At 41.9% G+C, this 27,371-nt stretch overlaps 3 protein-coding genes across 6 annotated transcripts; 1 reads left to right on the top strand and 2 right to left on the bottom strand.

Moving 5' to 3' along the window:
- Positions 1 to 1,846: 1,846 nt before the first annotated feature.
- LOC102208282 (PH and SEC7 domain-containing protein 1) lies at positions 1,847 to 16,401 on the bottom strand. 4 transcript variants are annotated; one of them, XM_005720489.1, is made up of 18 exons: positions 16,342 to 16,401; positions 14,472 to 14,547; positions 14,217 to 14,275; positions 12,054 to 12,699; positions 11,628 to 11,700; positions 11,189 to 11,519; positions 8,705 to 9,634; positions 7,491 to 7,571; positions 7,278 to 7,390; positions 7,119 to 7,177; positions 6,950 to 7,039; positions 6,815 to 6,858; positions 6,567 to 6,733; positions 4,855 to 4,925; positions 4,592 to 4,737; positions 4,350 to 4,494; positions 2,795 to 2,932; positions 1,847 to 2,722 (listed from the first exon to the last, which is right to left on the bottom strand). In XM_005720489.1, the coding sequence occupies exons 4-18, from the start codon at positions 12,546 to 12,548 to the stop codon at positions 2,435 to 2,437; spliced, it is 3,171 nt and encodes a 1,056-aa protein (XP_005720546.1). In that variant the 5' UTR covers positions 12,549 to 12,699; positions 14,217 to 14,275; positions 14,472 to 14,547; positions 16,342 to 16,401; the 3' UTR covers positions 1,847 to 2,434. The 4 variants fall into 4 exon arrangements, with proteins under 4 accessions (XP_005720546.1, XP_005720547.1, XP_013765355.1 ...); XM_005720490.1 differs by lacking the exon at positions 16,342 to 16,401 and adding an exon at positions 16,192 to 16,275; XM_013909901.1 differs by lacking the exon at positions 16,342 to 16,401 and having other exon boundaries at positions 11,189 to 11,504; positions 14,472 to 14,605.
- Positions 16,402 to 16,492: 91 nt separating this feature from the next.
- LOC102209102 (zinc finger protein 2 homolog) lies at positions 16,493 to 20,622 on the top strand. Its single transcript, XM_005720493.2, has 2 exons — positions 16,493 to 16,706; positions 17,857 to 20,622. Exons 1-2 carry the CDS (start codon positions 16,508 to 16,510, stop codon positions 19,446 to 19,448), a joined length of 1,791 nt encoding a protein of 596 aa, XP_005720550.1. The 5' UTR covers positions 16,493 to 16,507; the 3' UTR covers positions 19,449 to 20,622.
- Positions 20,623 to 23,014: 2,392 nt separating this feature from the next.
- hcar2 (hydroxycarboxylic acid receptor 2-) lies at positions 23,015 to 23,899 on the bottom strand. The gene has a single exon (XM_013909145.1). It carries the CDS (start codon positions 23,897 to 23,899, stop codon positions 23,015 to 23,017), a length of 885 nt encoding a protein of 294 aa, XP_013764599.1.
- Between the last annotated feature and the right edge of the window lie 3,472 nt (positions 23,900 to 27,371).

The raw sequence follows: 27,371 nt of genomic DNA, 5'->3' as shown, positions 1-27,371 counted from the left end.
CCCGTTCAGCTATCTTAGTGAGGACCTTCATTGATATAATGGTTTCCGAAGCCCCTTACCCTAACCCTAACTATTAAAAATGAATGCCTAACCCAGACCCTTACCCTAAACCTAATTGTAACCCTGACACTAAAACCACATTTTGAGCCTCAAAAAGGCCTTCAAACTTGTGAGGACCGGTGAGTGTGTCCTCACAAGTCACTGTTGATTCTCACAAGTATAGTAGAATGCAGATTTTCAGTCCTCACAAAGATAGCTAGACAGGAACACACACACACATATGCACAGACACACAGACAAGAACCAACGTGTACACACCTTGAGCTCTGATGTCTGACACTGCTGGCACAGATGGGTTAAGGGTAACCATCACAGTCAGACAGACTTTATATTTTTCACTTTTTGAGGGTTTTTTCTTCTTCGGGTGTCAGGTTTTGTTTTTTCCAGACCTTGAATAATTTTATTGGTTTAATCATCCTCTGATCATCCTCTGATCAATAGTTGAAAACTCTTTGCCTCAGTTTCAGGGAGTCCAAAAGTCTGAAGAAGGTATGATCAGGTAAATGACCAGCATAAATTACTGTTCACGGTTTACAGTTTAAAACGTGATATATACACTTCAGCCAAACAAGTTTACAAGAAACAAATTTATGTGGGCAGATGTGATCAAGGCAACACGCTGAAGTTCAAACAGGAGACTCTGGATGCGGCGTAGTTGCTCTGGTCCAAAAAAGAGAAAATATCCAGATCCAGATGTCTGAGTAGAATGGCCAGACTGTTCGAGCTGAGGTGAAGGTAAAAGGTAAAAAATGCAGAAGAGCATACCTGAACACACAACACACCAAACCTTGAAGCAGATGGGCTTCAGCTGCAGAAGAGCGGATTCCACTCCTGTCAGCTAAGAACAGGAAACTGAGGCTATTGGAAAACCAATTCCTGGTCTGATGAGTCTATATTTCTGCTGTTATATCTGGATGGTAGGGACGCAGGTTGGAGTACACAACATGAAAGCACTGACCCAGCAGCCTGAACCATGGATGGGTTCAGGCAGCTGATGGTGGCATAATGGGGAGGGGGGATAATTTCTAGGCATGCTTTGGACCACTTAGTACCAGCTGAGCATTGTTTAAACACCACAGCCTACCTGATTATTGCTGTTGACTATGCTGATCCCAGTTCAAACTCAAATAATCTCAAACTGGTTTCATAAACATGACAAGGAGCTCACTGTACTCAAATGGCCTCCACAGTCATCAGGTCTCAGTTCATAAAAGCACCTTTAGAATCTGGTGGAACGGGAGGTTTACATCCTGGATGTGCAGCTGACAAATCTGCAGCACCTGTGTGACGCTTTCACGTTACTATAGCCCAAAATCTCTGAGGAATCTGGATCCAGCGAGGTACTGACAATGTGTGCCCAATAACATGGCTGATGAGTCCATTATGACCGAGTTTTGTAGTTAAAAACAAAAATAGAGGAGCTAAGATGCAGTGTGCATTTTGTCGTCAAACTAACAGAGTACACTGGCCAGAAATCCAACCAACAAACACACACGTTTAACCGTATTAGGGGTAACTAATAAAATCAATTAAACTTTTAGTCTTTAACGGCTCAAAAATACAATTATAAGATATGTAAGATGGCACAAAACAAATAAATTACAGTCCAAAAATCGATTCAGATTCATTTTGTTGTGAAAACAAGTGCCACACAAGTATCTGTGAGCTTCATGGCAGATATTCTAATATCAGTGACGGCATTTGTGTCTATAAAAACAAGGTTGTCTTGAAAATGTGCTAAAAAGTGATGATAAATAACAGGAGCTGAAACCAAAAGTGTCTCCAGAATACTGAATTATAAATGTAAGTTATATTTTATTGTGGAAAAGGAACCTTTCATTTGAACGAAACATGTAACAGAGAGAGAAAATAAACATTTCATACATATGGTATAGAAAAACAAAAGTGCAATGAGGATTCTTTAGAAAAACCACTTCACAACAGACAGGACGGCAGGGCGATATCACAGCGCAATATCCTGTGCTACAGTACCCTCTTGTGGTGCAAAGCACGGTGACAAACATCTGTGCCATTCTGAGTACCGAAAAACAAAAATTCAAATTCAAAAATTAAAACAATACTAAATAAATTAGGTCCAGGAATTTAAGTCACTCAAAAAATTAGGTCAGGGTCTCCCCTCGGTCCTGAGGGAGTTTGAAGGTTATGGATTACCTGAGGTTTATCTTTATTGAAAAGTGCACAAGATCAATAAGTTGCTAAGGCAGTTTTTAGATGAGGCTTGGGTGTTTCTTTGTTCTCTGCTCGGTGCTTCCACAAACTAAAAAAAGAGTAACGTCAGCGCACCTCCGGCGTGCATGAATCTAAACTTTCAAAGGATATAAACTGGTCGTGTGATCTGTGAGCGAAGCAGCTTTCAGACCTCTTTGTTCCATCGGGGAATGATGGGCTTGCGATACGTCCGTCTCTCAGAGATGTTTCGTCTGACTTTGACCACTGCTGCAGGCGCCACCTCCAATTCCAGAGAAGGGCTTGAGTGGGACTTTTTAAGCATGCCATCCACATCATCTTCCTCTCCCAGAGAGTCAGCGCATACAGCTTTATCAAACGAGTTCAGGTCTGGTGCGTTTAACTCGCTGTCGCCTGTCTTTTTCACGCTCTTCCACCCCTCCAGCACCCGAATGTAGGTCTCATAGCGACATATCTGTGGGACACAGGCTGATGAGTGGCTCGATTAATAATCATATATGGATATAAAATCCTGGGTCCAGCTCACCTCATGCTGCAGGTACTGCAGGTGCTCCTCCATATCCCGGGCTTTGGCCTTTTTGCTGTCCAGCGTGCTTTGCTGCTGGTTTTCGAGGTCCACCTTGAAGGACTCCAGCATTTTTGCATGAGACTGAAGCTGATGCTCCTGCACAGGGAACACATGAGAGGCTTCATGTAAATAAATGTGACACAAACACTGGTGAGGAACCAACAGAAACAACAGCAGAGAAGCACTATCGGACACACTATAGCTGGACACACTATAGCTGGACACACTATAGCTGGACACACTATAGCTGGACACACTATAGCTGGACACACTATGCGTCTACTGAAATACAAAATGTATAAAATGCCTCTAATGGTTTCAATATTTACAGCCACCACAGACAGTATGGGTGTCAAACATAGGGCTGGGGGGCCAACCTGGCCCAGTGGAAAATTATAAGGAGGGCATAGACTTCTGTACTTTACTGTATTTTCATAGATTTTACAACTTGTCCTGTTGATAAAATGTCAAACAAAACAAACATTTAGTGAAGTCACGAATGAATTAGTTCCTAGAACAGATTTCCTTACCCGGGTGACTGAGCATGCATCGAGACATATCTGCTAGAATCTTTTCCTGTAATTTTACACATCTATTTCTTACAATTTAAGCCCAAAGAGTCATGCTGACAGCTTTCATCCATTTTCTACAGCAGCATTTTTGTAACTGCACTTCTTTTTTCTCCTATGACAATATCTGAGGGATTCAATGTGTAGTTAAACTTCTTTACACTGAAAAGGGGATTTTCACTGGTCTGCCCCACTTAAGGTCAAAGTGGGCGATGTAAAACGAGTTACACATCGCTGGTGTAAAACATGGACGTAGCTCCCAGGTTGGAAAAAAAAAAGCCCATGTGGACTGGCCTAAAACCTGCATTCTATCTGGAGGTCAAACTCTTTCCTGATGAGTCTAATTCTCTCTCATTTCAGCTCATAATGACAAAAAAAATGAGGTTTATTTTGTATAAATTCAAAATGGAGGATTATCTGTGGTATGTTTATTTGCTGACAACTGAGTCAGTGGATTCCCAGTCTAACCAGCTCCTCCTCGTGTTATCCGTTTTTTTGAAACCAAGATTGCAGAAAAGGCTAATCTTCAAAACAGGACTTAAGAAACAAAGAAATGATATCACTGTAGTGTTTATGTTTATGCTGGCTGTGGGAGACACCAAAATACATTAAAATGTACATTATTCTAATATTATCGAGCGAAGGAACACTTGTTTAATGAGAAGTAAAAGACAAGGGTTATCTAAATAAACCTAATTTGCTATTTTTAACTCCATTTTGTCTCAAGATGATTGAAAACCGTAACTAAATACATTAGAACATTATTCTAGACTAAAGGAAGCACGAATAGAGCCATTAAAAACAAATTAAAATATAACAGGCCTACTCTGTCACTTCTAGTGAGCAAAAAGTTCAGTCACGTGAAGGTTAATGAAGCATGTCCACAGCAAAACACAAACACAAAGTGGTGGTTTGTCTGAGTGGACAGCTCGGTGTGTGTGTACCAGAGTCTCAGCCGACTGCGACGCGGGGAGGATCGGTCTGCGGAACTTCCTCTGGGAGCCGACGGCAGCGGGGAACGGAGGCGACGAGTGAAGAGCCGAGACTAAGTTGATGCGGCTGATCCACGAATTCATCTCCGCTTTGGACCTGACAAGAAAAACAAATGGCTGTTCTGACACCGGCCGTTGGACTCTTTGGCACAAACCCGCATATGTATGCTCGGCTTGGACGTGCTGCGACTTACGAGGCCTGAAAGAGAAAAACCCTCCAGTCGGCCGTCTGCAAACGGAAGACGTGTGGCTTCTTGGTGTAGTCGGCTGCTGGTTCAGCCAGAGAGTGATGCACGCTCACCACCTCCTCTATAATGTGCTGATCCCTTCGATAATCATTCTAACACATAAGAAGGAACATAAAGAAACGCACAATCACAAAACACAGGAAATGATGCTATATTCTGTATAATAGACTCTGTTACACTATTAACAAAGCAGGAATGGAGTTACTGACCTTCTGTAAGTAAAGGACCATTCCTTTAAGCACTCCATCAAAAGTCTTCCAGCTTCTCTTTCCCCATGGTGCTACCACACAGAAGCATCCAGCATTTAGTAACAAAACTCATGCAAAGGAGACGTTAACTTCTTTAAAATTCGCCAAACCTCCTCCTGCAAAGAAATACTGGCGGCTGCCAGCGTTAGCCCTCGGCCTTCAGATGCACATATGGTATAAATCTCAAAATCATAGCTGATTTCCTTCTCGAATTATCGCATTCACAAGATTTTCAAAACATTCTGAAAATCTTGTTCAAGGTCACTGAGATTCAAAACAGTTTTTCGAGATTTTTAGTAGATGCACCTATGGTGTCAATTTCAAATCCTACATCGCCTCATTCTCAACTTCTTGCATTTATAAACTGAGGTGTCCGTGCCGACCGCCCGGCAGGGAAGGCTAAGCGTTGTTTTGAACGCTTAGCCTTTTACAGCTAAGCGTTCAAAACAATATCTGACTGCATCACTAAATCACAGTTTAGTTAAATAAACCCTCGTGGGAAGTTTATTAGTTTCACTTTGCTTTTGCTTTCAGACCTGCTTTAAGTCTTCATGGCACAGATTCAACAATTTGCTGGAAACATTCCTCAGAGATTACGCTTTACGCTGACATGACAGCATCACTCAGCTGCTGCATCAATACATCTGACCTCTGGCATCAACTGCTGCTTACTGTCTCCTTTTTTCAGCCCATTTACTATAAACCCTAGAGGTGGTTGTGTGGGGAAAATCCCAGAAGGTCAGCAGTTTCTGAAATATGAGATGATCCCGTCTGTCACGAACAACCAACCTCATCTCATTTCATTCTAATGTTTGTTTTGAACTTCATTGTGTGATCTTATTCACATGAGTTTTTGCTATGCGACTGGATGGTTAGATCTTTGTGTTACCGAGCAGTTGAACCTGTGTACTCAATAAAGTGGCCAGTGACTGTAAAATCTCGTTACACCACTGTACCATCTGCTTCATTCTCAGTTTGAGGTGTTACAGGTAAGAGTCCTGCCTCACGAGGTTAAGCGGTAACTTTGGGGCACAGACTGGAACGATAAAACGTCAAACGTTTACAAAATATTCTTGATAATTCAAAATAACTGTACTCATGCGCACATCTATACATTTATTTCCATTTTTTTAAGAGCGTTATATGTTTGAGGCAAGTAAAGAGTAAAGTTTAGGGATTATTTTTAGTTTATTTTCAAATTAATTTAAGATTTTGTTGGTTTCCAGAGCAGATTTAGTCTTTTCAGTTTCACTTTTATTGTTTAAAATCTACAGTTTCAGACCAGATGGGATAAAACATACGTTATTTATCTGTTCTAAAACATGGAAAACATCCTGAGGAAGGAATACTTTGTTAGGAAATCCCTAACTCACAGATATTTCATGACTAGTTGTGGAAGTGGAATTATTGCAAAGTGGAAGCATTTAGGCATCACAGCAACTTAGCCACAAAGTGGAAGACCACGTGAAGTCACAGTGTGCTGAGGCGCTTTGTGAGCAAAAGTCAGCAACGCTCTGCTGACATAATAACTGCAGAGCTCCAAACCTCCTCTGGTGCACAGAAACAGTGCACTGGGAGCTTCGTGGCATGAGCAGCTTCTGTAGCTGTAATGTGTAGATGGTGTATCTAAAGCTGCAGCGTGAATCTCAGATGTGTATCTGTGTCGCACTCACTGCGTTTGCCATCGATGTCAGCGTGTAGCTTTCTCTGGAGAAACCCGTTTTTGACGACGGCAGCCTTTTTGTCATGAGGAATGTCCAGGAAGGGGTTAACCTTTGAACGCAGCCATGGATTGTCGCCCGGATCTTCATTCACCACGTTCTTCAGCTCATCCTCATCACTTTGACATAAAATGGAAGAATATGCGAGTGAGATCACGCATTAAAATCGAGGAGGACTAACGCACAATCGCTTTACTTACACAGCCCATTCCAGCGGCTCGTTCTTTATGGAGTTGTAAAGACTCTGCAAAGAGAGAAAAAGCTTCATCAATCAGGACTGAACTTTTCTCAAGGAGCTGTCCAAAGGAAAAACTGAAAATCTAGGAAAGTATTACTTTCAAGAGATCCTTGTTGAAGTTCGCTCCATCATTCATTCCATCCAGGTTTGACACAAACTTAGAAGACGACATGGATTTTCCTACATGCTGTCAACACACACAACACATGTTTGATTACAGCACAAAGTTTACAATGATTGCTCTAAATGCCACAAATGTCTGCTACCTGTCCATGCAAGTCAGTGTTGAGAAGCATCAGGGCACATGTCAGAGCCAACACAGCCCCTGAGGACATTAAAAAAAACAGAAAAGTGATGTTGACGCAAGAATCTGTTAAATGTAAGTTCCTATCTCTGTATCTCGCAGCACGACACAACAGGCTCACCCGAGGAGGAAAAGGAGTCAGGGTTGCACTGATGGAAGCGGCAGGAGAAATGCTGCAGCACGCGCTCTCTCTCCTGCGTCTCTCCTATCAGCACCACCACTTTGAGAAAAGACCTAAGAAAGAAAGAAAATGACTAGGAGACGCTCTCTGAACCTCTCCGTTTTAAAAGGAGATGTCGGTGGAGGCAATCCAAGCTTCTGTTTGTTTTATTACCTCAGGGAGTGATCCAGAGTTTGGCCGGTGAAGTCAAAGAATTTCAGGTATTCCTCTCCGACAGCGCGGCTGAAGTCGTTACTAAATAAAAACAATTGATAAATAAATAAAAGAGAGAAGAAGAAAAAATAAACTACGTCAGCACTGTCACCGCTTTATTTATCTGCCACATTCATCTGTAATTTTATTTCATGGGGAAGGATGTGGTGTTACGAAAAAATACTGACTTCTTCAATACAACGGCAAAGCATTAACACACCCAAACCTCCTTACCCAACCCCACTCCGCAACAGCTTCAGTGACTCAATGTTATGAGGCTTTTTCAATTTGAGGGAAGAGTGAGTTTTAATTCAGGCGGGCCTTTTAGGTCTTAAGGTTTCATATGTTTGGGGTGGCTGCAACTGAGGAGGTAGAGGAGGTCATCTACTACTCAGCGGGTTGGTGTGCGATCCCTGGCTGCTCTTGCCTGCTCTCAGCACCTAACCCTAAGGTGCTGAGAGTAAATCAGCACCTTCGAAACAACGCAAAGTTGTTTCTTTTGGGCAAATTATGATGATTTAAGATCATAAATGAAATAATTTAAAATATACAATATATAGCAGTGGCCCACCGCCTTTGGCAGAAAACTAGATGATTAGTAACATTTTTTTACTTTTTTTTTTTTCATTTATATATACATCTGAAAAAATGTGAAACCCATATGCTGACTTAAAAAAAGGATATAATATGTGCGTCATAGCCTACTTCTGTCACCTGGCAGTGGTGAGAGGTGGTAGCTAGCATAGACACAAACATATGTCCTAGTATTTAGTCCAAAATTCAGAATTTTCTTTTACATTTTTAAAAGTATTCTGCACAAAAACAGATAGGACTCAATGTAGATTAAAATTATGAGATATTTACTACATGTATGCACGTTTAAATTATAATATAATCATAATAATAATGGATGCTTTTGGTGTGAAGATTTGTCGAAGTCTCCACTTCTGGATTTCTTTAGCATTTGGACATGGATTTAAGTAACCTGGTTATGGTTAATTTAAAGCGTTTCACAAGTTGGAAACTGTAAATGTGTCACAAAAATAAAATTCAACATGGATATAATCTGTTGTGTTTGAGCACACATTTGCAAACATACGGATCTTGGAGCTCTTCTGTGGAGCCACCACCAAAAGACTAAAACGATTCAAATCTATTAAAATATATACTCTTACTCTTTGTCTAAGTGCTTCACCACATCTCCACGTTGAATCTCGTCCAACTTGAACAGCTTTTCAGCGAGGATGCGGGCCTTCTCTCTGTCCACCTCGCCTCCATTCATAAGAGGCACCGCTGTCTCCAGGGGCGTGGGCTGCTTTCCGTTTGCCACTACTGTTTCTAAATCTCCATCCTCAGTCCCCCTAACATCTTCTGTTAGATCTGAAGTCTCACCCTGTTTTTCCTCCTCATTTAACTCCTGAGTTTCGGTTGTATTTACTGGTTCCTTATCGTCTTCTGAAGGCGCTGTCTCTTCTTGCTGCCCTGCCTTTCCAGGGTCTTCAGCTTCAACACAAACAGCCTGCTCCAACTGAGGAGACTCCTCTGGCTGCTCTGCATCGTCAGGTTGGATTACCTGGTCTGTCAGTTCCATCTCTGGTGACTTTTCCAGATGCTGGGGTGGTTCTAAGTGGTCAGCGTCTTCCTCGGTTTCATGTGACCCCTCTACTGGTATCTGCTCTGGGTTTTCAGTCACCTCGAGATGCTCGGGCTCTCTGTCCTGCACCTCAAGCTGCAGTGAAGCGTCTGTGTCCTGCAAAGCTGTTTGAACACAGTCTTGTTGCTCTAAACAATTTAAATCCTCCAGTTTTTCAACCAGCTCTTGTTTGTTTTCTATCCTCTCTGCATTTTCTAAAACCTGTAACGCTGCTCCCTCGTCATTGTCCACAGCTTCTGGCTGTTCAGGCTCCACGTTCTGTTCGACATCTTCACACATTTCTGTCCGACTGGTGAGATCTTCATGTAACTGGTTCAGTATCTCTTGGTCCTCTTCAGCGCTGAACTGCAGGCTTTCCTCCAAAAGCTCTGGGGGTGGCAGATCCACTAGCTTATCTGCCTCTGTCGACACTCCAGTGTCATCAGTTGGAAGGGGCTCTGGATGTACCTCCCTAAAAAGTGCACGAAATATGCAGTGCAGTTATTGCAAAAAATACTATACAGTAAAAAAACAAAACTTGCATGACACAATGGAACGATACGCAGTTAGCGAGGGCCAGAGATGTCAATCAACCTCTTCTGCATGATATTTACTGACTTGTTTCTCTGTGTGGCTTCTGTCAACACCACTACTTTAAATAAAGCTGCTCTTAGCGATCATGCTCGCAACTTGTTTGGTGTTAGATGACAAAATAATTTAAATGCAACATAGAAACATCAAAATGCAGCTGAGAAACTGTGTATTAGTAACCATTAAATGTTATATCACAAAAACCCGGATGAGGAGTAGGAGGTCTTCGGTCAAAGAAATATATTTAGCTAACAGCACGTAGGCGTTAAAGACATAGCATTACATGCCAACCACAATCTTCGGGTCTTTTGGAGTTGTGATAGCACTATTTGATAGGTGTCAGTGCCATCATTGTTCTATTTTTACAGTTTAACTACCTACTATTCTAATAATCATCACCTAAAATTCAACAGTGGTGGCATTTATTATTAAAAGCAGTATTGAGCTATTATTAGAAATTACCAGGAAATATATCAAAATATATCACCACCACACGCAGTTGCACAGAAATCGTTATGTTGCATAGGAGCTGTTGTGTTGCTATGCAACTCCCTCATCATAATATCTAAATTAACATTTCTTTAAAAAATTATGCAAACTCGTTTCCTTAGAAAATCTGCATACAGTTTAGACTACATGGTTAAATTAGGAGAAATTGTTTCTTGAGAATGGACAGCAGTCAGAATAACTTAAACTTTCTGAGTGAGCAATGTAGAATTGGGACTGGGAGGAGACCCAAACCCAGCCTCATGGGGTCAAAAGCTAGCGTGGATCCTTCTTTGTCGACCCCCTTTGAGGAAGACAGGAGTAGCTGAGAGTATGATTGTGGCAGATTTTGTTACCTGAATTTAAATAAAATGCAGAATTGACTATCAAAAGGTCAGTAAGAATTTGATACTTTGGTCAGAAAGCAGAAATTTTTGTATGGGTGTGAAAACATCCTCCTCTCGGGAGACGAGACAACATTTGCTGGTACTTTCAGTATGGACCTAATACCCAGTCACACTCTTGTTAAGAAAAATAATGTGATAATTATATTTGAGCTGACATTCTGCAAACATATTTTTCATTTTCATTTTTCATTAAATGCTGAACAAATCTCCTTTAAATTTACTGACATGTTGTGAACAATGTCAAGTTCTCAATCTTGTAGACTTAAAGATTTTTCTTGGTTTTATTTAGTTACTGTAATAAGTCGACCTCACCCAGAAAGCTTTTTTTGAAAAATCATTGCTGACTTGGTGTCAGAAATGATTAAACAATGTTCTGTCATGCAATCGGTGTTAAACATACCGAGTTCTTTTTGGTTTCAGAATCAAGCGACGGTATAGAATATCAACAGCGTTTTACAGATGATTTATTCACACTTTTCACTCAGTGGGCTTAATGTTAGCACATGCTTCCTGTTCCTCTTTTTCAAGCTCATGATACTCACACATTCATCAGACAAATGACACTTTCTTCACTGCAGGATGCGTTTGCCTCACTCTGCCCTTCTTCTACCTCGCCCCACTGCTCGTTCTCTTCCTCGGTTTTGTCACCATTTGCTGAAGTTCGCTTTTCCTCCGACTCTCCTGACTCCTCCTGCCCAGTCAGCAGAACACAGGAGTCTTTCTGTTCCTCTTCTAGCTTTAAATCTACAAAGCTGTCCACATATTCATCCGAGCTTCCAGTTCCCAGAGCAGTATCGATTAGTTCCTCAGTTTCAGCGGGATGTGATGTCACTGAGCGACCCTCCTCTTCTTCCGATTCTGCTCTCAATGGGACTAGAAGCGTGTGAATACGACTGCATGCAGTTAACTTATAGAAAATATTACTGAAAGGCAAGCCATCAAGGCCATGAATGTTTAACAACAACTCTGAGTGATACATACCGTTATTACTCTCTACCAGCTCGTCTTCTTTCCACCGTGTCTCCAGCTCTTGCACATCTGCAGCATCACATGGCTGAAAATTGCAAGACGAGCCACTGAACATTAGTTGCGAGAGAAAAACTTGTGATTGCCCGTGGGTTTGCGAGCAGGAAGATACATGCTGAGGCTCATCTGACTAACATTACATCCACCCTGATCCACCTAACTCTGCTCAACCTGCCACAGCAACCCAAAGACAGAGATGCTGAGTTATGCTCAGTGAAGAAAGGGTTAACGATACAGGAAACTGTAGGTAAATGTGTGAACATTCACTCAGGAAAAAGAAAATCCTAAACAACCTAACAACCTCACACACACCTTCTTTATATCCATCTATCTTTATTTATTTATCTATCTAAAAATAAATAAATAAATAAAAAACCTTACCTCAGTGTCACTTCCTGTCCACTCAGGTTCTGAATTCAGAGGCTGTGGATCGAGGCCAGCTTCTTCCTCCCTGCTCTCCGCTTTGAAAAGCTCAGCGCTGACATCCTCTTGAGACTCGTGAAGTGATGGGGAAGTGCTGCCTTCATTCGTCACAGCGCTGACATCCTCAAAGTCCAGCTCATTGGCTGAGCTGCTGTCAGTCATGAGCAGAGGCTGCTCTGCAGCGGGATCGGGCATGTCCCATTGAACTGTAGCAAAGGAAAGTGGGGGGCTGGTACAGTTGACATGACACACTGGCCACATCATTTGGCCCCACTGTTCCGCCTCCTCAGAGGCATCACAGCCCTTCTTAGGGCTGAGATTGGCCTGATCCGACAATGCTGCTGCCTCCTCTTCCCAATTGATGGACTGATGATCTATACAGTTACTCGATTCTTGCTGAAGCACTGAATCTGTAGCAACTGTCTGAGAGGTGCACAAGCTGTCCTCCTCCATAAGCGCCTCTCAGTAGTTATCAGTGTATTTGTGGGCTGTGGTGAGAGGTGTAAAATCTGCAGATGTATGGCTACAAAATGTCCTCGTTGGCCGAATGACAGACAGGAACTTTTTAAGGTGAGCCCCCTTCCGGGTGCTGCCTTTCACAGATCTGTAACAATTTTAAAAAAAAGGAAAAAAACATCAAACTCCTACCACGTTTTAAAGCTCTTTGAATCTCGCATTAAAAAGAAAATGGAGAAACACCCCCGGGGGGAGATGATTAGCTGACAGACAAAAAAGCCATTCATAAAACGCTGCTATATTTAGTTGTAAAGAAACTGCCGCCATTCAAATACAGATTATCATTATAGTTAAACTGCACTCACCATTATGGCAACATAATCCAGTTTTGTCTGTAATTTTATTTTTATCCCATCATGTTCATTTGGCAAGGATCTCAAACTCTTGGTGTGTGTTTGCAGTTATGCAGTGCAACAGGCTTTAAGTAAAATGTCACAGAAGCACGCTTGTACTTCCTGACCACAGAAAATCAGCCAAGCAAGAGAGAGTCAGAGGTGTACATGGTGAGGATAGAGAATCGAGGCCTAGGGAGGGGCTGAGGGGGTTGCTTCTGGTGAGCAGTTTAACTGTCTGCATTCTGCGTTTATCGTTTTATCGCCAAATCGCACTGCGAACCTGGCTTGTGGATAAAGCCGGGTCTCTGCTTTAATTACAATGCTTGTTATCGACACAGACAAAAGAGTGTCATGGATGTCTCTCCTGTCAACACAGAGGCCAAAATACCACCTGCCTTTGCACTTTGGGAGGAAATAATAATCAGTATTATTCAACTACTTTAATGTCACCTTCATCTATGCCACTCTCTCTCTGGAAAATGCCTTTTTATTGAAAAGTTTCTGTCTATCTTCATTATTTTATTCACGTCAGATAACCAACATCCGGGATAGACCACATTTCCTGTGTGGGTGCTCACTTCTCAGTTCCTGTCAGAGTGCAGCAAGCGCTACATTATGGGAGGCAACAAAGAGAGAAAACTCTAAATGAGTCAGATTGTGTTTGAAAACAAAATGCTTAAATTGTTGCTTTTCTTTTTCTTTTAATTTCTCCAGACGGTAATAAAAATGCACGGTATAAAAATTAAAAAGTAACGGGCAGCCCTCACACATTTAACATCGATGGCGCTGTCCTGATTTCAATCTCTCCTTGATAGACTTTTGTTTCATACAGCAACAGTTTTGCACCAGATTATATGCGGTAGCATTGTTGATGATAAAAACTTTACCAGTGAAAGCCAGACGGCTGTGAAGCTTTGCGGAAACATTCCTCAGACACAATAAAAGAGAGAACAAGAATAAAACTTGGTGACTTCAGCCAAAACATTTAGACATATTCTGACTGAGCTGAGTGTGGTCACGAGAAGTTGCTTAGATTGCATGGGAATATACTCACCAAAATTACATGCTAGGGGGATGGTTAACACAAATTAAAGGAGAAGTATAAATGGTAACGGAAAAAAAGATACTAGAGGGAAAAAAGGGAACACAGGCACATCGAATGAAGTAAAAGTTTTGAAATGGCTTAATAATAATAATAGTATTCAGAGAAATAAAAGTAAAACCAATCGCATTATAGGAGGAATATTTTCAAATGTGAAGCGTGACTTACCCCCTCTGGGTTCTTTAAAGCGACATCATATGATCAGCCAGCTTGTGAGTTCTTAAGTCCTGTGGAGAGAAAAGCAAACCACTGTGTTATAGCGGCTTTATATCGCTGTGCACTCACAGAAACAGCCACTCAACACGCAGGCACAGAGAAGCCTGCAAGTAAGCCTCAGAGCTGTGTATAGCAAACAAGTCTCATATCCACCTAGCAGCCTTTAAGTGTAGGTTACAAGCCCAAGTCTGGACCATCTTCCCTTACCTTCTTCATCATGCTTCCTGTCCATATTGACTAGACCAAACTCGTGGTTACGTCTCCCTGCGTCGTTTTTTTCACTCTGAACAGCAAGTAAAGGGAGGGAAAGGAGGAAAAGATCTGCTGAATGGCAGCAACAAGGAGGAAGGAAAGGTTCATTGTGATTGGCAGATGACTCAGGAACTAAAAGGACACCTGAGAGGCCTGGCCCCCGCCCCACTGGCCTAAAGGCATGCATGCAAACACACACACATACACACACAGCCACAGAGACACCAGTGAGGTAAGGGGAGTGGCCCGACTTCATTCTTTCAGATGCCACTAGGAACAATGTGGAAAAACCAGAAGGTATCCAGACTCATTAGCAGTTACTCTTTCTGCTGGTGCCAACTGTGAGCAGAAAAGCCTGTTTGACACATACAAGACATTTTTTAAGACATTCCTCTCTCACACATCAATTTAGCATCAAATCACTCAGAGAGTTGTGCGTATGCCTTTTATTTCACTGGTGTAAAATGCAAAGAAATATCTTACAAAAAAAAAAAAAAAACTTGGGGTGGGGAACCACGTAAATTGGCCTCTCTGTATCTCACTAGTTGTAAAACCAGCAAAAAACTGCGTGTGACAAAACGAGAATAACCGTTGAGACAGGTGTTGTTTGTGTATAATTTCTAGAGCTAATGGCCTACAAATGATAGCACCATATCCAATCATACACCTGTTTAACTAAAACTAGCACAAGCACAAGTATCTATTATAAACATAGAGCAACAATAATCAATGTAATGTCAATGTAACCTAGCTATAGACCTTTTCAAGGTATCAATAGAGAAATCATTCAACTTTGTCTGTTTTACGACCTTATAGCACTTTTATTATACTTAAATTGCATTTATTGGTTTTCTATGTCTATAATGTTTCTTGTTCAGTAGAGCTACACTTCACTGTTACTGTTTTCCTGGAAGGTTGGCTGGATACTGACTTGCAAATGTAATGTTTCCTTCAGCAGCTGTCTACTCAGCACTTTCACAGAAGCCAGTCCAACAAGTACCAAGCAAGAGGATAGCCTGTATTTGGGTGTATACAAATTCTGTGTTTATGAATGAAAAGTGTAAATGTTTAGCTATACTATCTAATTGTTATTATTGGCACCTTGCTGCAGTACCATGAAGGAGCTGTCTGTGACTGCACAGGCCTGCACTTTGACATATGTGTTACATTTGTGAAAATTGCCCATGTCAGTGATGAAAAATGCTCATAAAATAAAATGTTTCTTTAAGTTAGTCTGTTTCCTGTATACATACGAAAAAATGGGAGGTGAGCAACTATCTATGGTAGTTTCATTCAATTTAATTTGCAACTAAAGATGAAGAATTTTATTGAAAGCCCTACAAATATATACATAAAAATCTCCGGTGATAGCTATATTAACATGTCAATTTTTATCTCTAAATGTCATTAATATTATTAGCTTTAGCACTCTGTTAGCTTCGTTAGCAGTTAGCGAACACATTAACTGCAGTAACTCATAGCAAGAGTTTGCTAACGAATAGCTGATGTTTTACTGAAGTTTTTATTCCCTGTTACCGTTTTTATACCGTTAAGTTGGTTTATATATTTAACATATAAATATGAATCCCAGGAACTGCTTTGTTACCTATACTCTAGAAATTTATTAGCATTATTAGCATCAGGATGGCCTTTGGTATCAAAATATTAGTATTACCTAACATTTTAGGTGAACATCCTTGCCGCTGGGGTAATGCGGATTATTACTGCTCCTACAAGTACGTTTGTTGCTGTTAAAGAAACTTTAACACTATTGTAAAAACACAAACAGTCAATTGCCCTCCACACCAGCAGGGGCGCTACAAACCTGGGAGTCGTCTTACAAGCAGAATCGTCCTCTCCTCGCTGTCTCTGCTTTGTTTGTTCCGCACACGGCAGCAGGGTCGCACACACCCACTTTTACCCAGAGACTTTCAACCTTGCGCAAACACACATCTGGTGAAGTGTGTGCAGCTGTGTCCGCTCAGGCTACAATGGCCAAGACCGGGGATCTGAAAACGTTCCTAGAGTCTTCACTGAATGAGATTTTTAAAGCCACGGTGAGCGACATCCTGGACTCAGTCGACCGGACACTGTCCGAGTACCAGGGCACAATACAAAGGATCGAGTCTGAAAACGAGGGCCTGAAGCGGCTGCTTTTTGCACAGACAAGCACAGAGTCTGCACCTGGAGGTATGGTGACCTGCTGTCGCTCATGACATGTTAGTTAAAGCATGCCCTGGACCATCATCAGATAGACTTATGTACAAGGGAACCACGTGACACTATACCCATGAACATTTACATGCAAATAATGGAGCTGTGCATGTTTTACAGCTACAACTTCAGCTGATTACTTTACTTCTTTGACTGGAAGCTCAGGTTTAGTTTGGAGACAAAGTTAGACAAGTGAGGTTGAGATGGTTTGATGAGGGATAGTGGATATACTGGACAAAGGATGATGAAGAGCTGGGGCTACCAGGCAGGAGGAAAAGAGGAAGACCTCAAAGGAGAATCGTAGATGTAGTGAAGGAGGACATGGCAGAGAGTTGGTGTGACAGAGGAGAATGCTAGGGACAGAGAGGAAGCAGATGTTCAACTGTGGTGACACCTACAGGGAGCAGCCGGAAGAAGAAAATAAAATATGAGAAGAAAACTGAACTTATTTCAACTGTTTGTTGCCAAAAGAATGACTGAATAATTGGCAAAACTGTCCAATTATTTATCAGTAAAGAACACAGCAATTAGTTTCAGTGCCAAAATGTTTATGAGTTAAAAAGCAGATTTTGTGCTAAGAGGTTTAGGCCTTCCCCCAAATAAAATGACCATAATTATAAAATAAACAAACAAACAATAGTTTAAGCAGTTGGATTTATATATTTGTGCATAAAATAGATTTTTGATGCACAAAATCACCGCACAATGCATTTATAGCCAACGCTGTAAAGGACAATTATGTCTACTGTAATATGTAGTAGTAATACTGTGTATAGTATGGATGCTAATTAGTATAGAACCAGCAAAAAATACAGTACAATGGAAACATCTTGAGCAACCTATCATTTATTTATATTTTTTGCCAGAAAAAATTGAAAGTAGATGCAGGGAGTTATTGAAACATGTGCAAACATAGCAAGAAAGTACTGTTGCCTCACAGCAAGGTCCTGAGTTCAAATCGACCATCTGGCCGGGGCTTTTCAGTGTGCAGTTTGATGTTCTCCCACAGTCCAGAGACACGCAGTCAGTGGGGTTAGGTCAATTCTACTTACTAATGTATACTATTCATACATTTAGCTGTGTTAAAAGCTGCTGCTTTGCTCATTATTTTGCTTGAAATTCACAGATCTACATGAAGAAGAGGCCACTGAAAACTTCTCAGCTGTAGAATGGGGGAGTCATCCCAATGGTATGTTCAAGGTGTCCATATGCAGCAGTGACAAGAAGAGCGTCAAGAGGAAGAGCAAAGAAAAGATGAGGGGGGAGTTGCCACCTTCAACCCTTTTTCTGCAGACTAACCACACAGTACAGCATCTGTGTGTGAACTCAACAGGTATGGAAACTGGGATATCCATAAAGTCAGATATGGATGAAAGCCAGGCTATTGATCTCTCTCAGGCGTCAGTGCTTCTGAATATGACAATGAAGCCAATAAAAAATGAGAGCACAGAGGTCAGGTGTGACAGTCGTGATGAATACGCACATCAGCAGCCATCCCCGGGGCCCAGGCATGAGTACGGTGGTGATGAAGGCGATGTTAAAGTCACCATTGTTTCAGATCAATACATGCAGGACGGTCAGTTCATAAAGACGGAGGAAGAGGAGCAGAATGGGGACAGTTTCCACCAGCATGAACTGAAGTATGCGTCAAAAAGTTACCCAGAAGCAGAGGGGGATTCAGCGGTGGGGACGAGGCATGTGTCTGAGCCAGAAGCAGTGACCCCTAAAGGAGACGATTTACCTGCTGTTCCTGTAGAGGAGTTTTTAGAAGTTTGTGACAACTTTTTGCGTTGTCCCACCTGTCCCAAAACGTTTAGTCGAGCGACCTCGCTCAACATTCACATCAAGACCCACAGCGGCGAGAAGACTCACAGCTGCAGCTACTGCGGAAAATGCTTCAGCCGGGCCGACCTCCTCAAAGCCCACAAGCGCACTCACACGGGAGAAAGACCCTACAGCTGCAATCTGTGCAGTAAAACCTACGCTCACCCCAGCCAGCTCCGGATACACAAACGCATCCACACCGGAGAGAAGCCATATTGTTGCTCGCATTGCGGGAAGCGCTTCAACGAGCACAACCAGCTGAAAGTCCACCTGCGGACCCACACCGGGGAGAGGCCATACGGCTGCCAGGAGTGTGGCAAAACATTCAGCAACGCGGGAAACCTGCGCATCCACGAGCGGATCCACACCGGTGAGAAGCCGTATTGCTGCGCCCAGTGTGGTAAAAGGTTCAATGGCCTGGGTGACCTGAAAACACATTACAGGATCCACACTGGAGAGAGGCCGTACAGCTGCGAGCTGTGCAAGAAGACCTTCAGCCAGGCGGGCCACCTCACCATCCACATGCGGATGCACACGGGGGAAAGACCGTACAGCTGCAACGAGTGCGGCAAGAAGTTTACAGTGGCCAGCAGCCTTAAATTGCACCAGAGGACTCACACGGGTGAGAAGGAGTACAGCTGCTCATACTGTAGCAAGAACTTTAGCAGGTCCGGTCACCTGAAGAGACATGAGCTGGTCCACACCAAGGAGAAGATCTTCCTCTGTAGTCAGTGCGGGAAGACCTACACTGACCAGTCCTCCCTGAAGAAGCACCTGAAGATGCACGTAACAAAAGAGCAGGAGGCTCAGAGTGAAGGAGACACGTGTCGGGCTGAAAGGAACTCGGACCGACCCGCAGCCTCAGAGATGCTTTCAGACACTCTTAGAAATTAAAACTGTAGGAGGAGAGTCATTTAAAAACTGACAATGAGTGCTGTATGTGACTGTAGTCAATGCGATAATGGTACACTTACAAGCTTTTTTAGGGCTTTTTAAGCACATCTAGCTGCCTACTTCTGCAGACGGAGTTTGAGTGTACTACATGTAAATGAGGTGCATGAGCTGTCACCTTTTATATCTCAGCTTAGGGGGAATTCCAGTGAAAGGATGTGAGACAAGACGCTGAGTAAGTGGCGGATTTCTAACTTGATCAGAAAGCAGAAAAAAAACTTGCATTTACATAAGCAACAGAGCCAGTTGTGACTTCAGGTGCCAAAGTCGTCTAGAGCCACTAAGCACAAACTCCTAATGTAAATGCTGTACTGCTAGTGTCTCATAAATTCTCCATCTATTGAAAAAACAAAATCCAGTTCAGGGTTGCAAGGGCGCTGGTCACGACTCCATCACTTGGCTTATCATAATTAAAAAACTTAAAATGTAATAGAAAATAAAAGCCAAACTATCCGGCCTGCAGATTTGAACACACCGCCCTCTCTAGGATCATATATGTTGACCATATATGAATGCTTATAAAACAATAATATTGTTACATTGTCATAATATGGTTGTAATAAGGGAAAAAATGTGCATATAATAATCTTATAGTATTTCTTACTGGTGCTTGTCACATAAATATAAAGATTTTAGATGCTCTTTAAAAACTACAAACATTCTTAGTGTCGTTGCACTGAGGGATCTTCCAGGATTGTTGATCCGGTTTTCCAGAGAGCTGATTGGTCAGTGGAGTTTGATTTGAAAGATTATTCCCTCTGGAGTTACCGTAGTGATAAACCCCCAGTGATATACCCCCGTTAACCACGTGTTTCAGCATGAACCCCGTTAATGCTAAAACACAGGGTTAATCCTGAAGTTACCTTGATAAGCCCAAATCCTGCTTCATTGTATGAACCTCTAAAGCCTCATCTGCAGAAAAAAAATCTATCATTTAATTCTGGCATGAAAACAACAGACTGAAGGTTTCTTCACAGTACAGCAAGTACTGTGAGCTGTGGTTAAAAGCTCTAAAAAGCCTGTAAGTGGAACTGAAGTTAACATTAATTTGTGCAACTACTGATACTGGTGTGTGTGTGTGTGTGTGTGTGTGTGTGTGTGTGTGTGTGTGTGTGTGTGTGTGTGTGTGTGTGTGTGTGTGTGTGTGTTTCAGTGCAATACACTGTTGTCCAGTCTGTGCTGTATTAATCTATTGTCAATGGAAGAAAATCTGTTTCCTTTGTAGCCCTGTCTGTCATAACACACTGTTTTTTTTTTAATGTACCTCTATGTTACCATTATGGTGACTTGTTTTTAAAAATGCTTTACTTTGAAAGACAAATTATTGACTTTGTTTAAGACACTAAGTCGTTGCTACAATTTTTAATTTAACCAGAATAACACTATAATTATGTCACTCACAGGCACATTCACTAAATAATAAGCAGCGTGGTCAAATTAGATTAATTTAATGCTGTATATAGCTTTAACTATAGAGTTAGCACATGATCCTTTGACCTGAGAGGAATGTATCTGTCTAATAACGTCACTAAAAAAATGTTTCTATAAATATTGTAACTGTTTTGTAAGTCATGCTGATCTTAGAGGATTAGCTTAGGCTTGCTAACAGTTACATTACGGCTGGGTAAAAGCCCATCTTCATGATTGTTGTGGGACCTGCTTGTTGTATATCAGTTTATATGAACAGATTTGTCCGCCTGTGTGCTACTTAAAGCCTGTTTGTGTGATCTGTGTCTAAATTAAAGAGATGCATTAACGAAAACAGATTTTCATGTTTTATTGAGCTTTTATACGTTTAAAAAAAAAGCACAAAAAACACAGAAACATTCAAACGCATTCAGTGCACGATGAAAATAAAACACACCACAGTGTGGTATTCAGATTGTGGTAAGGTGAACTGATTTTACTTTCACTGAAGTGTCTCATGCATTGATAGGTATGTAACAGTGCTAGAATCCAGGTGTGCAATGCTTGCAGAAACATAAAGACTGGGCTGTAAGCGCAGCTAGAGCGATTTCTACTAAACAAATGTGAGAAAATTGGAGCTTCATTTTTGGACTTTAATACATTTAGAAAAAAAAAACCCGCCTAAGAGTTACTGAGTGTAGGTTTTACTGATAATTTTAAAAAAAAGTTTATTTTAAAATCATAAAATAAGGAGCCTTGAATAATTAGATAATAGCTTCTGTGCAAAATGGTTACACATTCCCTGTCTTCTAGGTTCAAGTCCTTTCAGCCATTGTGGTGGCAGATTTCTTTTCCCGTGTATTAATCACATATTTAATCATATCACATTAGTTACAGTAATATCACTTTCTCACTTTACTATAGTAAGAGCACTCCATTGTAATGGGAGACGTTAAACAGATAGTGGGCCTCCTTCTGCTTATCAGGGATCAAGCAGAAAACAAGGTCATAATTGGCTCTGTGAGGGAGGAGGTATAGTGCCCCCCCTGTGAGAGGGCCAACATGTAAGAGTTTGTGGAATGTTCTTTGTGTCTCTGTATATAAGATGTTAGGGCGGTGGCCACAATTCAGATGGACCTAGTGTTTCACTGGGATGCTCTCTCCACATTGCAGTGCGTTTACTAAACCCACTTCAAATCAAGCTCACTGGGTGTGTTGCAGGTTATTGTTAGATTTTCCACAACACCATCAAATGTTCCACTGCTGCTACCAGTATCAAGTATTTGTGTGAATTTAAAGGGAAGATCATGGCACCGTGAATTTTAAGGGAGGCTGCATGTGAAAATTTATCATCTTTATGAAAGGGATTTATGACCTGTTGCCTCATCGCGGTCAGACTGCAGGTATCTGAGGTTTGAATATGTAAAATATTGCCAAAAGGAAGCGGCGACATCATCTCACCAACGTGTACTCATATCTGTCCACCATTGCTTTTGCCTGATTTCCAAACATGACATTTTATCGCTGGTGTTCCTCGTTGCCTTAAATGCAATTAGTCTTTGTTGTCTGCGCTCATGTGCATTAGATTCCTTGTAGTTTGCGACTCAAACTGAGGACATGGCTACACGCGAGGACGAAAAGGGCATGCATGTTTATTTAATCAGATATATAAAGCAATAGGTGTGCATGGTTTTCTTTTAAAAAATTGAATTAAAGAAAATGTTACAGTGGCAGAGTGAAATCACATAAAGTGTCACAGCACACCTACTGACAGCACCCACTGTAACTGCTGTTTGAGGGTGTCACTAACTAACCTCTAAGATACTCATTCCTTTATTAATTATCCTATGAAATCTAGTAAAATAACAATGATTTTTATAACTTCCCACAGCCCTTAAAGATGTATTATTTCAGAGCTATCTGTAGGTCTGACCTTTCTTGTTAATTAAACCAAGAACTTCAAAATTCTGGGGTCTTGTAGGGCGCTTAGATCTTTTTACCTCATTGGTAAATGTTTCATTAATCATCATTTTCAACATCCAATCAAGCAGGAGCAGTACATTTGTTCAAATACATCCAACATACATGTAGCCCCGCTGGATTTAAGTGTTGCTCCTCTGGCTGCAGTTGATGCTCCATGGCAGCCCCTCCTTGGACAGATACAGCACAGGCTGAATGGTGCTGCTGAAGTCCATCAAGCCGAAGGCGATGTAGTGAATATAGCAGCGAAACACATCAGGGGAAAAGTACTCTTTGAAGGGGAAGAGTGCGACAGGTGGGAAGTAGTTGAACACTATGATAGCCAGGATAATGAGGACCATCTTGAAGGCTTTCTTCTTCACGGGATGCATGGCATCTCCGCCAGGCCGCGACTGCCTCAGCACCCAGAGGATCGCTACGTTGCAGTACACCATGAAGGCGAACGCTCCGAGGATCATCACCGTGAAGACCTTGTCGAAGTTAACGATGTTTCCTGCGCATTTGGCAGCCGCGTAGACCAGAATGATCAGCCAGACCACAATGGCCAGGACTGCCCTGTGCAGACGGTCTTTGAGCTTAGTGAAGATGATGGGGTGGACCACGGCCATGTAGCGGTCCAGGCAGATGCAAGAAAGGAAGAGGGGCGAGGAGTCTTTGATGCCGTAGAAGAAGCGCAGGACGTACCAGGTGCTGGTAGTCGTGGTGAGGAAGACGAGGTTTACGAGCTCCAGGGGAGGGATGAGACAGAAGAGGACGTCCAGAACTGCCAGATGAAGGATGAAGATGTCAGAGGTGGAAGAGTCGCGTTTGTTCTTGTGGATGAGCCACAGCACCGTGACGTTGGCTGGGATGCCTAGGAACATGTTAGTGAACTGCAGGCTCAGATACCAGATAAGTACGGCAGGCATGTTTCTGCAGGACTCATACACTGTCTTCTCAACCGCAGTGGAGTTGAGCGGTCTGTGAGAGATGAAGAGCAGAGACGAATTGATGTAGAAAACCTCCATGACCTCTCAACTAGATCAGAAAGGGAAGTATTGAGAAGATGTGCAAAGATCTGTAAGATAAGAGGCCAGCAAGGCCCGTTAGAATCAAGAGTCAAGCAGGAACACAGTATTGAAGTGTTTCAGGGTGATGGTTGGTAGAGGCGAGTTGACATAGAGCTGTTGCTATCCTACTGCTGCTTTAACATTTCACTTTACTGTGTCTCTTTAAGCTTAAGTTATGTGTGGCTAATTTTGTTGCTATATTGGGAGTTATACTGTCACGATACATGCGTTTGCATTTACAGCAGCACGGCACCTATTTTTGTATTTTTGACACTTGAGCCAGAGATAAATGAACGCGTGAAGAATAACCTCTTCAATACCCAAGTGAACATCCTGATGCTGCAAGTAAAACTGAAGTCTTATTTAATTTTTTTTACTAATAACAGCTGGCTAATGTTAGAAATATCATAAACAGAATGAGTTACAGCTGATTAATTCAGTAATGATACACCTCTCACCCTTTATTCATATTGTTATGAACAGAAATCGTCTTACCTTTCAGCCTTTAGCTGTTCAAGTATGACACCCTCAATAGCCTAGCAACCTCATATACAAAGTTTTTACACCCTCCCACAGAGCTGTGACGAGACTATCAATCGTTCAATAAACAGCTGCTGGAATTGTGTGTGTGGGTTTGTGCATGTTTGCATGCACCACACCATTTCTATTTGTTGCATGTAAATGTGCAGCCTAAGCTGAACAGAGCTCCATTTCATGTAGAACAAAAGTGCTCATAAAGGTTGCAGCGCTAGCCAATGAAGAAAACATGGCCACCAAGACTTATGAGCTAACACAGGATGCAGACACTTAAGCAAAACTGTTTCTACTGTAATCTAGCGATCAGGAGTTACTGGGTGCTCACCTGATTAATGTCTTCCTGAAGCGGCTGGTGCCCAAAATCTCCACGAATCATTCATGTGTCTCCTGTTTACCTCTAAATGATTAAGAAACATATGAAGGAACATGAGCCAACACTTCGGGGATCATCCAATCACAGCGTGGAGATGAGGGTGTGGATGCTGAGGCTCTCCCTCTGGATGCCACGATGTCTTTTTGGGCCCGCGTGCACCACCTTTAAAATTAACACTGACAAAACTAACGCAAGTAATTTCTCAAATGGGTGAAAGGTAGTTGAAGCCGTTTGAAATAAACAGCTATTGGGGAAAAAAAACAGGTTAAAACAAAGATTAAGGGAGGAGCAGATGTTGCGGCAAGTCGTCATCCATTCACAGCGATTGGCAATGATGCAACAAACTAATGGTGCCTGACGGAAAATCGGCAGTAAACAACTGATGCAACAGTCCAGAAAAATCACTTCTGATTGGTGTAACATGTGTAACAGGTTACATGAGACTGTCAGGTTTCACGGTGTGATGTCTACCGGGTGGATTATCAAGTACGCCAAATGGGGGACGCGTCCCTATTCCTACTGAAATACTGCACGTCACCTCACGCAGTGATTCACAGTTACACCATGAATGCTTTGAGGATCTATGGAGACCTTTGATGTGGAGGATTACAGAATTACCTCTCAGGTGACCTTTGACCTTTTTGCAACTAATCACAATTAATTTAAAAGACCGCTGTGAAGTTTACAGTCTCTGAATATGTAAATGCCTGTAAATCATTCTGTCAGTCCCTTCATGGCGTCCTGCTCGTTTATAGCGTTTCAGTGGTTTGGGTTGTTTGAACAGCTTTACAAGGTGCCTGCTGAGGTTTGTTTACCTTTGAGTTTGTGTGTGTGTGTGTGTGTGTGTGTTGTTGTCAGGTATACAAGAGGTGTTTCTCCCTCATGAAAGATGGAAGATTTCCACAGGTTTGCTCTGATACTCTATCATCAGAAAGAACAAAAGCAGATGGCAATGACAGCAACATGTCAGCTGTTTTCTGAATCCAGACACTTTTTGTGGCTTCACATAACTTTTAAATGAATATTAGTGTTTTTCATCAAGTTCAAAGACTCTTATCTTGGTCATATTGTAGAGCATAATCCTTTATGTCTATGCTGTTCCTGTGCAGATAACGATCACACTGATATCCCTCATCGGTGTCAGTTGTCGGTGTCGACGGTGACTCGAGTATAAGTTAGACTTGGCGAGCCTCCTTGTGCGCACACAGACCTGCCCAGGAACAGCGTGATTTTCCACATCTGTTGCATCGTATGACCATCTGGCTGCGAGCAGTTTGACATTAAACGTCACACTGAGTTGCATTGTTTGGACCGCCAAGGTTTCGCAGTCCATGACAGTGCAGCGTCTTTATAAAGTATTTTATTTACAATTTTTTCTAGGAGAAAATAGTGTGAATTGGGAACAACTTGTTAGAAGGATCACATTCATTCTTTAACAAAGCGTGAACTCTCTTAGGCAGCTTTCCTGTATTTTGTTTATAGTTTTCTGGAATAGTTTTCCAGGCTTCTTCAAAGCTCTTCTTTGGATGTTGGATGCCTTTTGTTCTGTTCTCTGTCCACATGATCCCACACTGCTTCAATAATGATGAGGTCTGGGCTCTGGGGAGGCCAATCCACGAATGCTTCACTGTTTTTCTATCCAGTTATGTTTGTACTGCATTTGCTATGTGTTTGGGATCATTGTCGTGCTAAAAAATGAAGCCATTGCCAATAAAACGTTTTCCAGATGGTATTGCACAGTGGATCAGAATTTGACGGCACTTTTCTGTGTTCATAATTCTGTAGATTTTCACAAGATCTCCAACACCTCTGACTAAAATGAAGCCAGAGCCTCCACCTGTTGTCACTGGTTTTCAGTCCAGTTTTTGTGATGTTTGGCATACCTCAGGCGTTTCTCCTCGTTTGCCTTTCGTAAGAATGGCTTCTTGACAGCCACCTTTCCACTGAAGCCATTTCTGAAGTGCTTTCAGTGAACAGTAGATGGATCCACTGAAGGTCTAGATGTATCGCTCAGTCCTGTGTCAGGTCTTTGTCTTATTTATTAAGGTAATGAACATTAGATACTGTGCGTTTTCTGTAGATAGGATTCATTTTATTCCTCGTGGTTCTTTTTTGTCCTCCACTTGTCCATCTTCCAGAAATCCTTTAAGGACAGACTCCACACCACATTGATATATGCCAAGTTTTCAGTTAATAGCTCTTTGGGAATCAGCTTGTTGATGCACAAATACCGTTTTATGCCTGTCAAACTGTGCTATCTTTGGCATTTTTTGCAGATTGAACTAAAGACGTGGAAATAAATCATGCATTTTTGCAACAGGCTGCTAGTACCAAAGTTATGTGTAGACACAGCAATGGTTCCTCCCTTGGATTAGGTTCCTTTAAATGATGCTCAGTTGGTCTTAAGGGGTCCAAAGTGCACCAAGAAAATATCTGCCACACCATTACAGCACCACAAACCTAAATATTCATGTACAGTGCAACAAATTCTGACCCTACCATCCAAATAAACACCAGAAA

The sequence above is a fragment of the Pundamilia nyererei genome, unplaced genomic scaffold (genome assembly GCF_000239375.1).
Source record: "Pundamilia nyererei isolate P.nyererei 1_Seehausen unplaced genomic scaffold, PunNye1.0 scaffold00002, whole genome shotgun sequence".
Classification (NCBI taxonomy): Eukaryota; Metazoa; Chordata; class Actinopteri; order Cichliformes; family Cichlidae; genus Pundamilia; species Pundamilia nyererei.
Note: the sequence above shows the minus strand (reverse complement) of the source record. Positions and strands in the feature narration are given on the sequence as shown.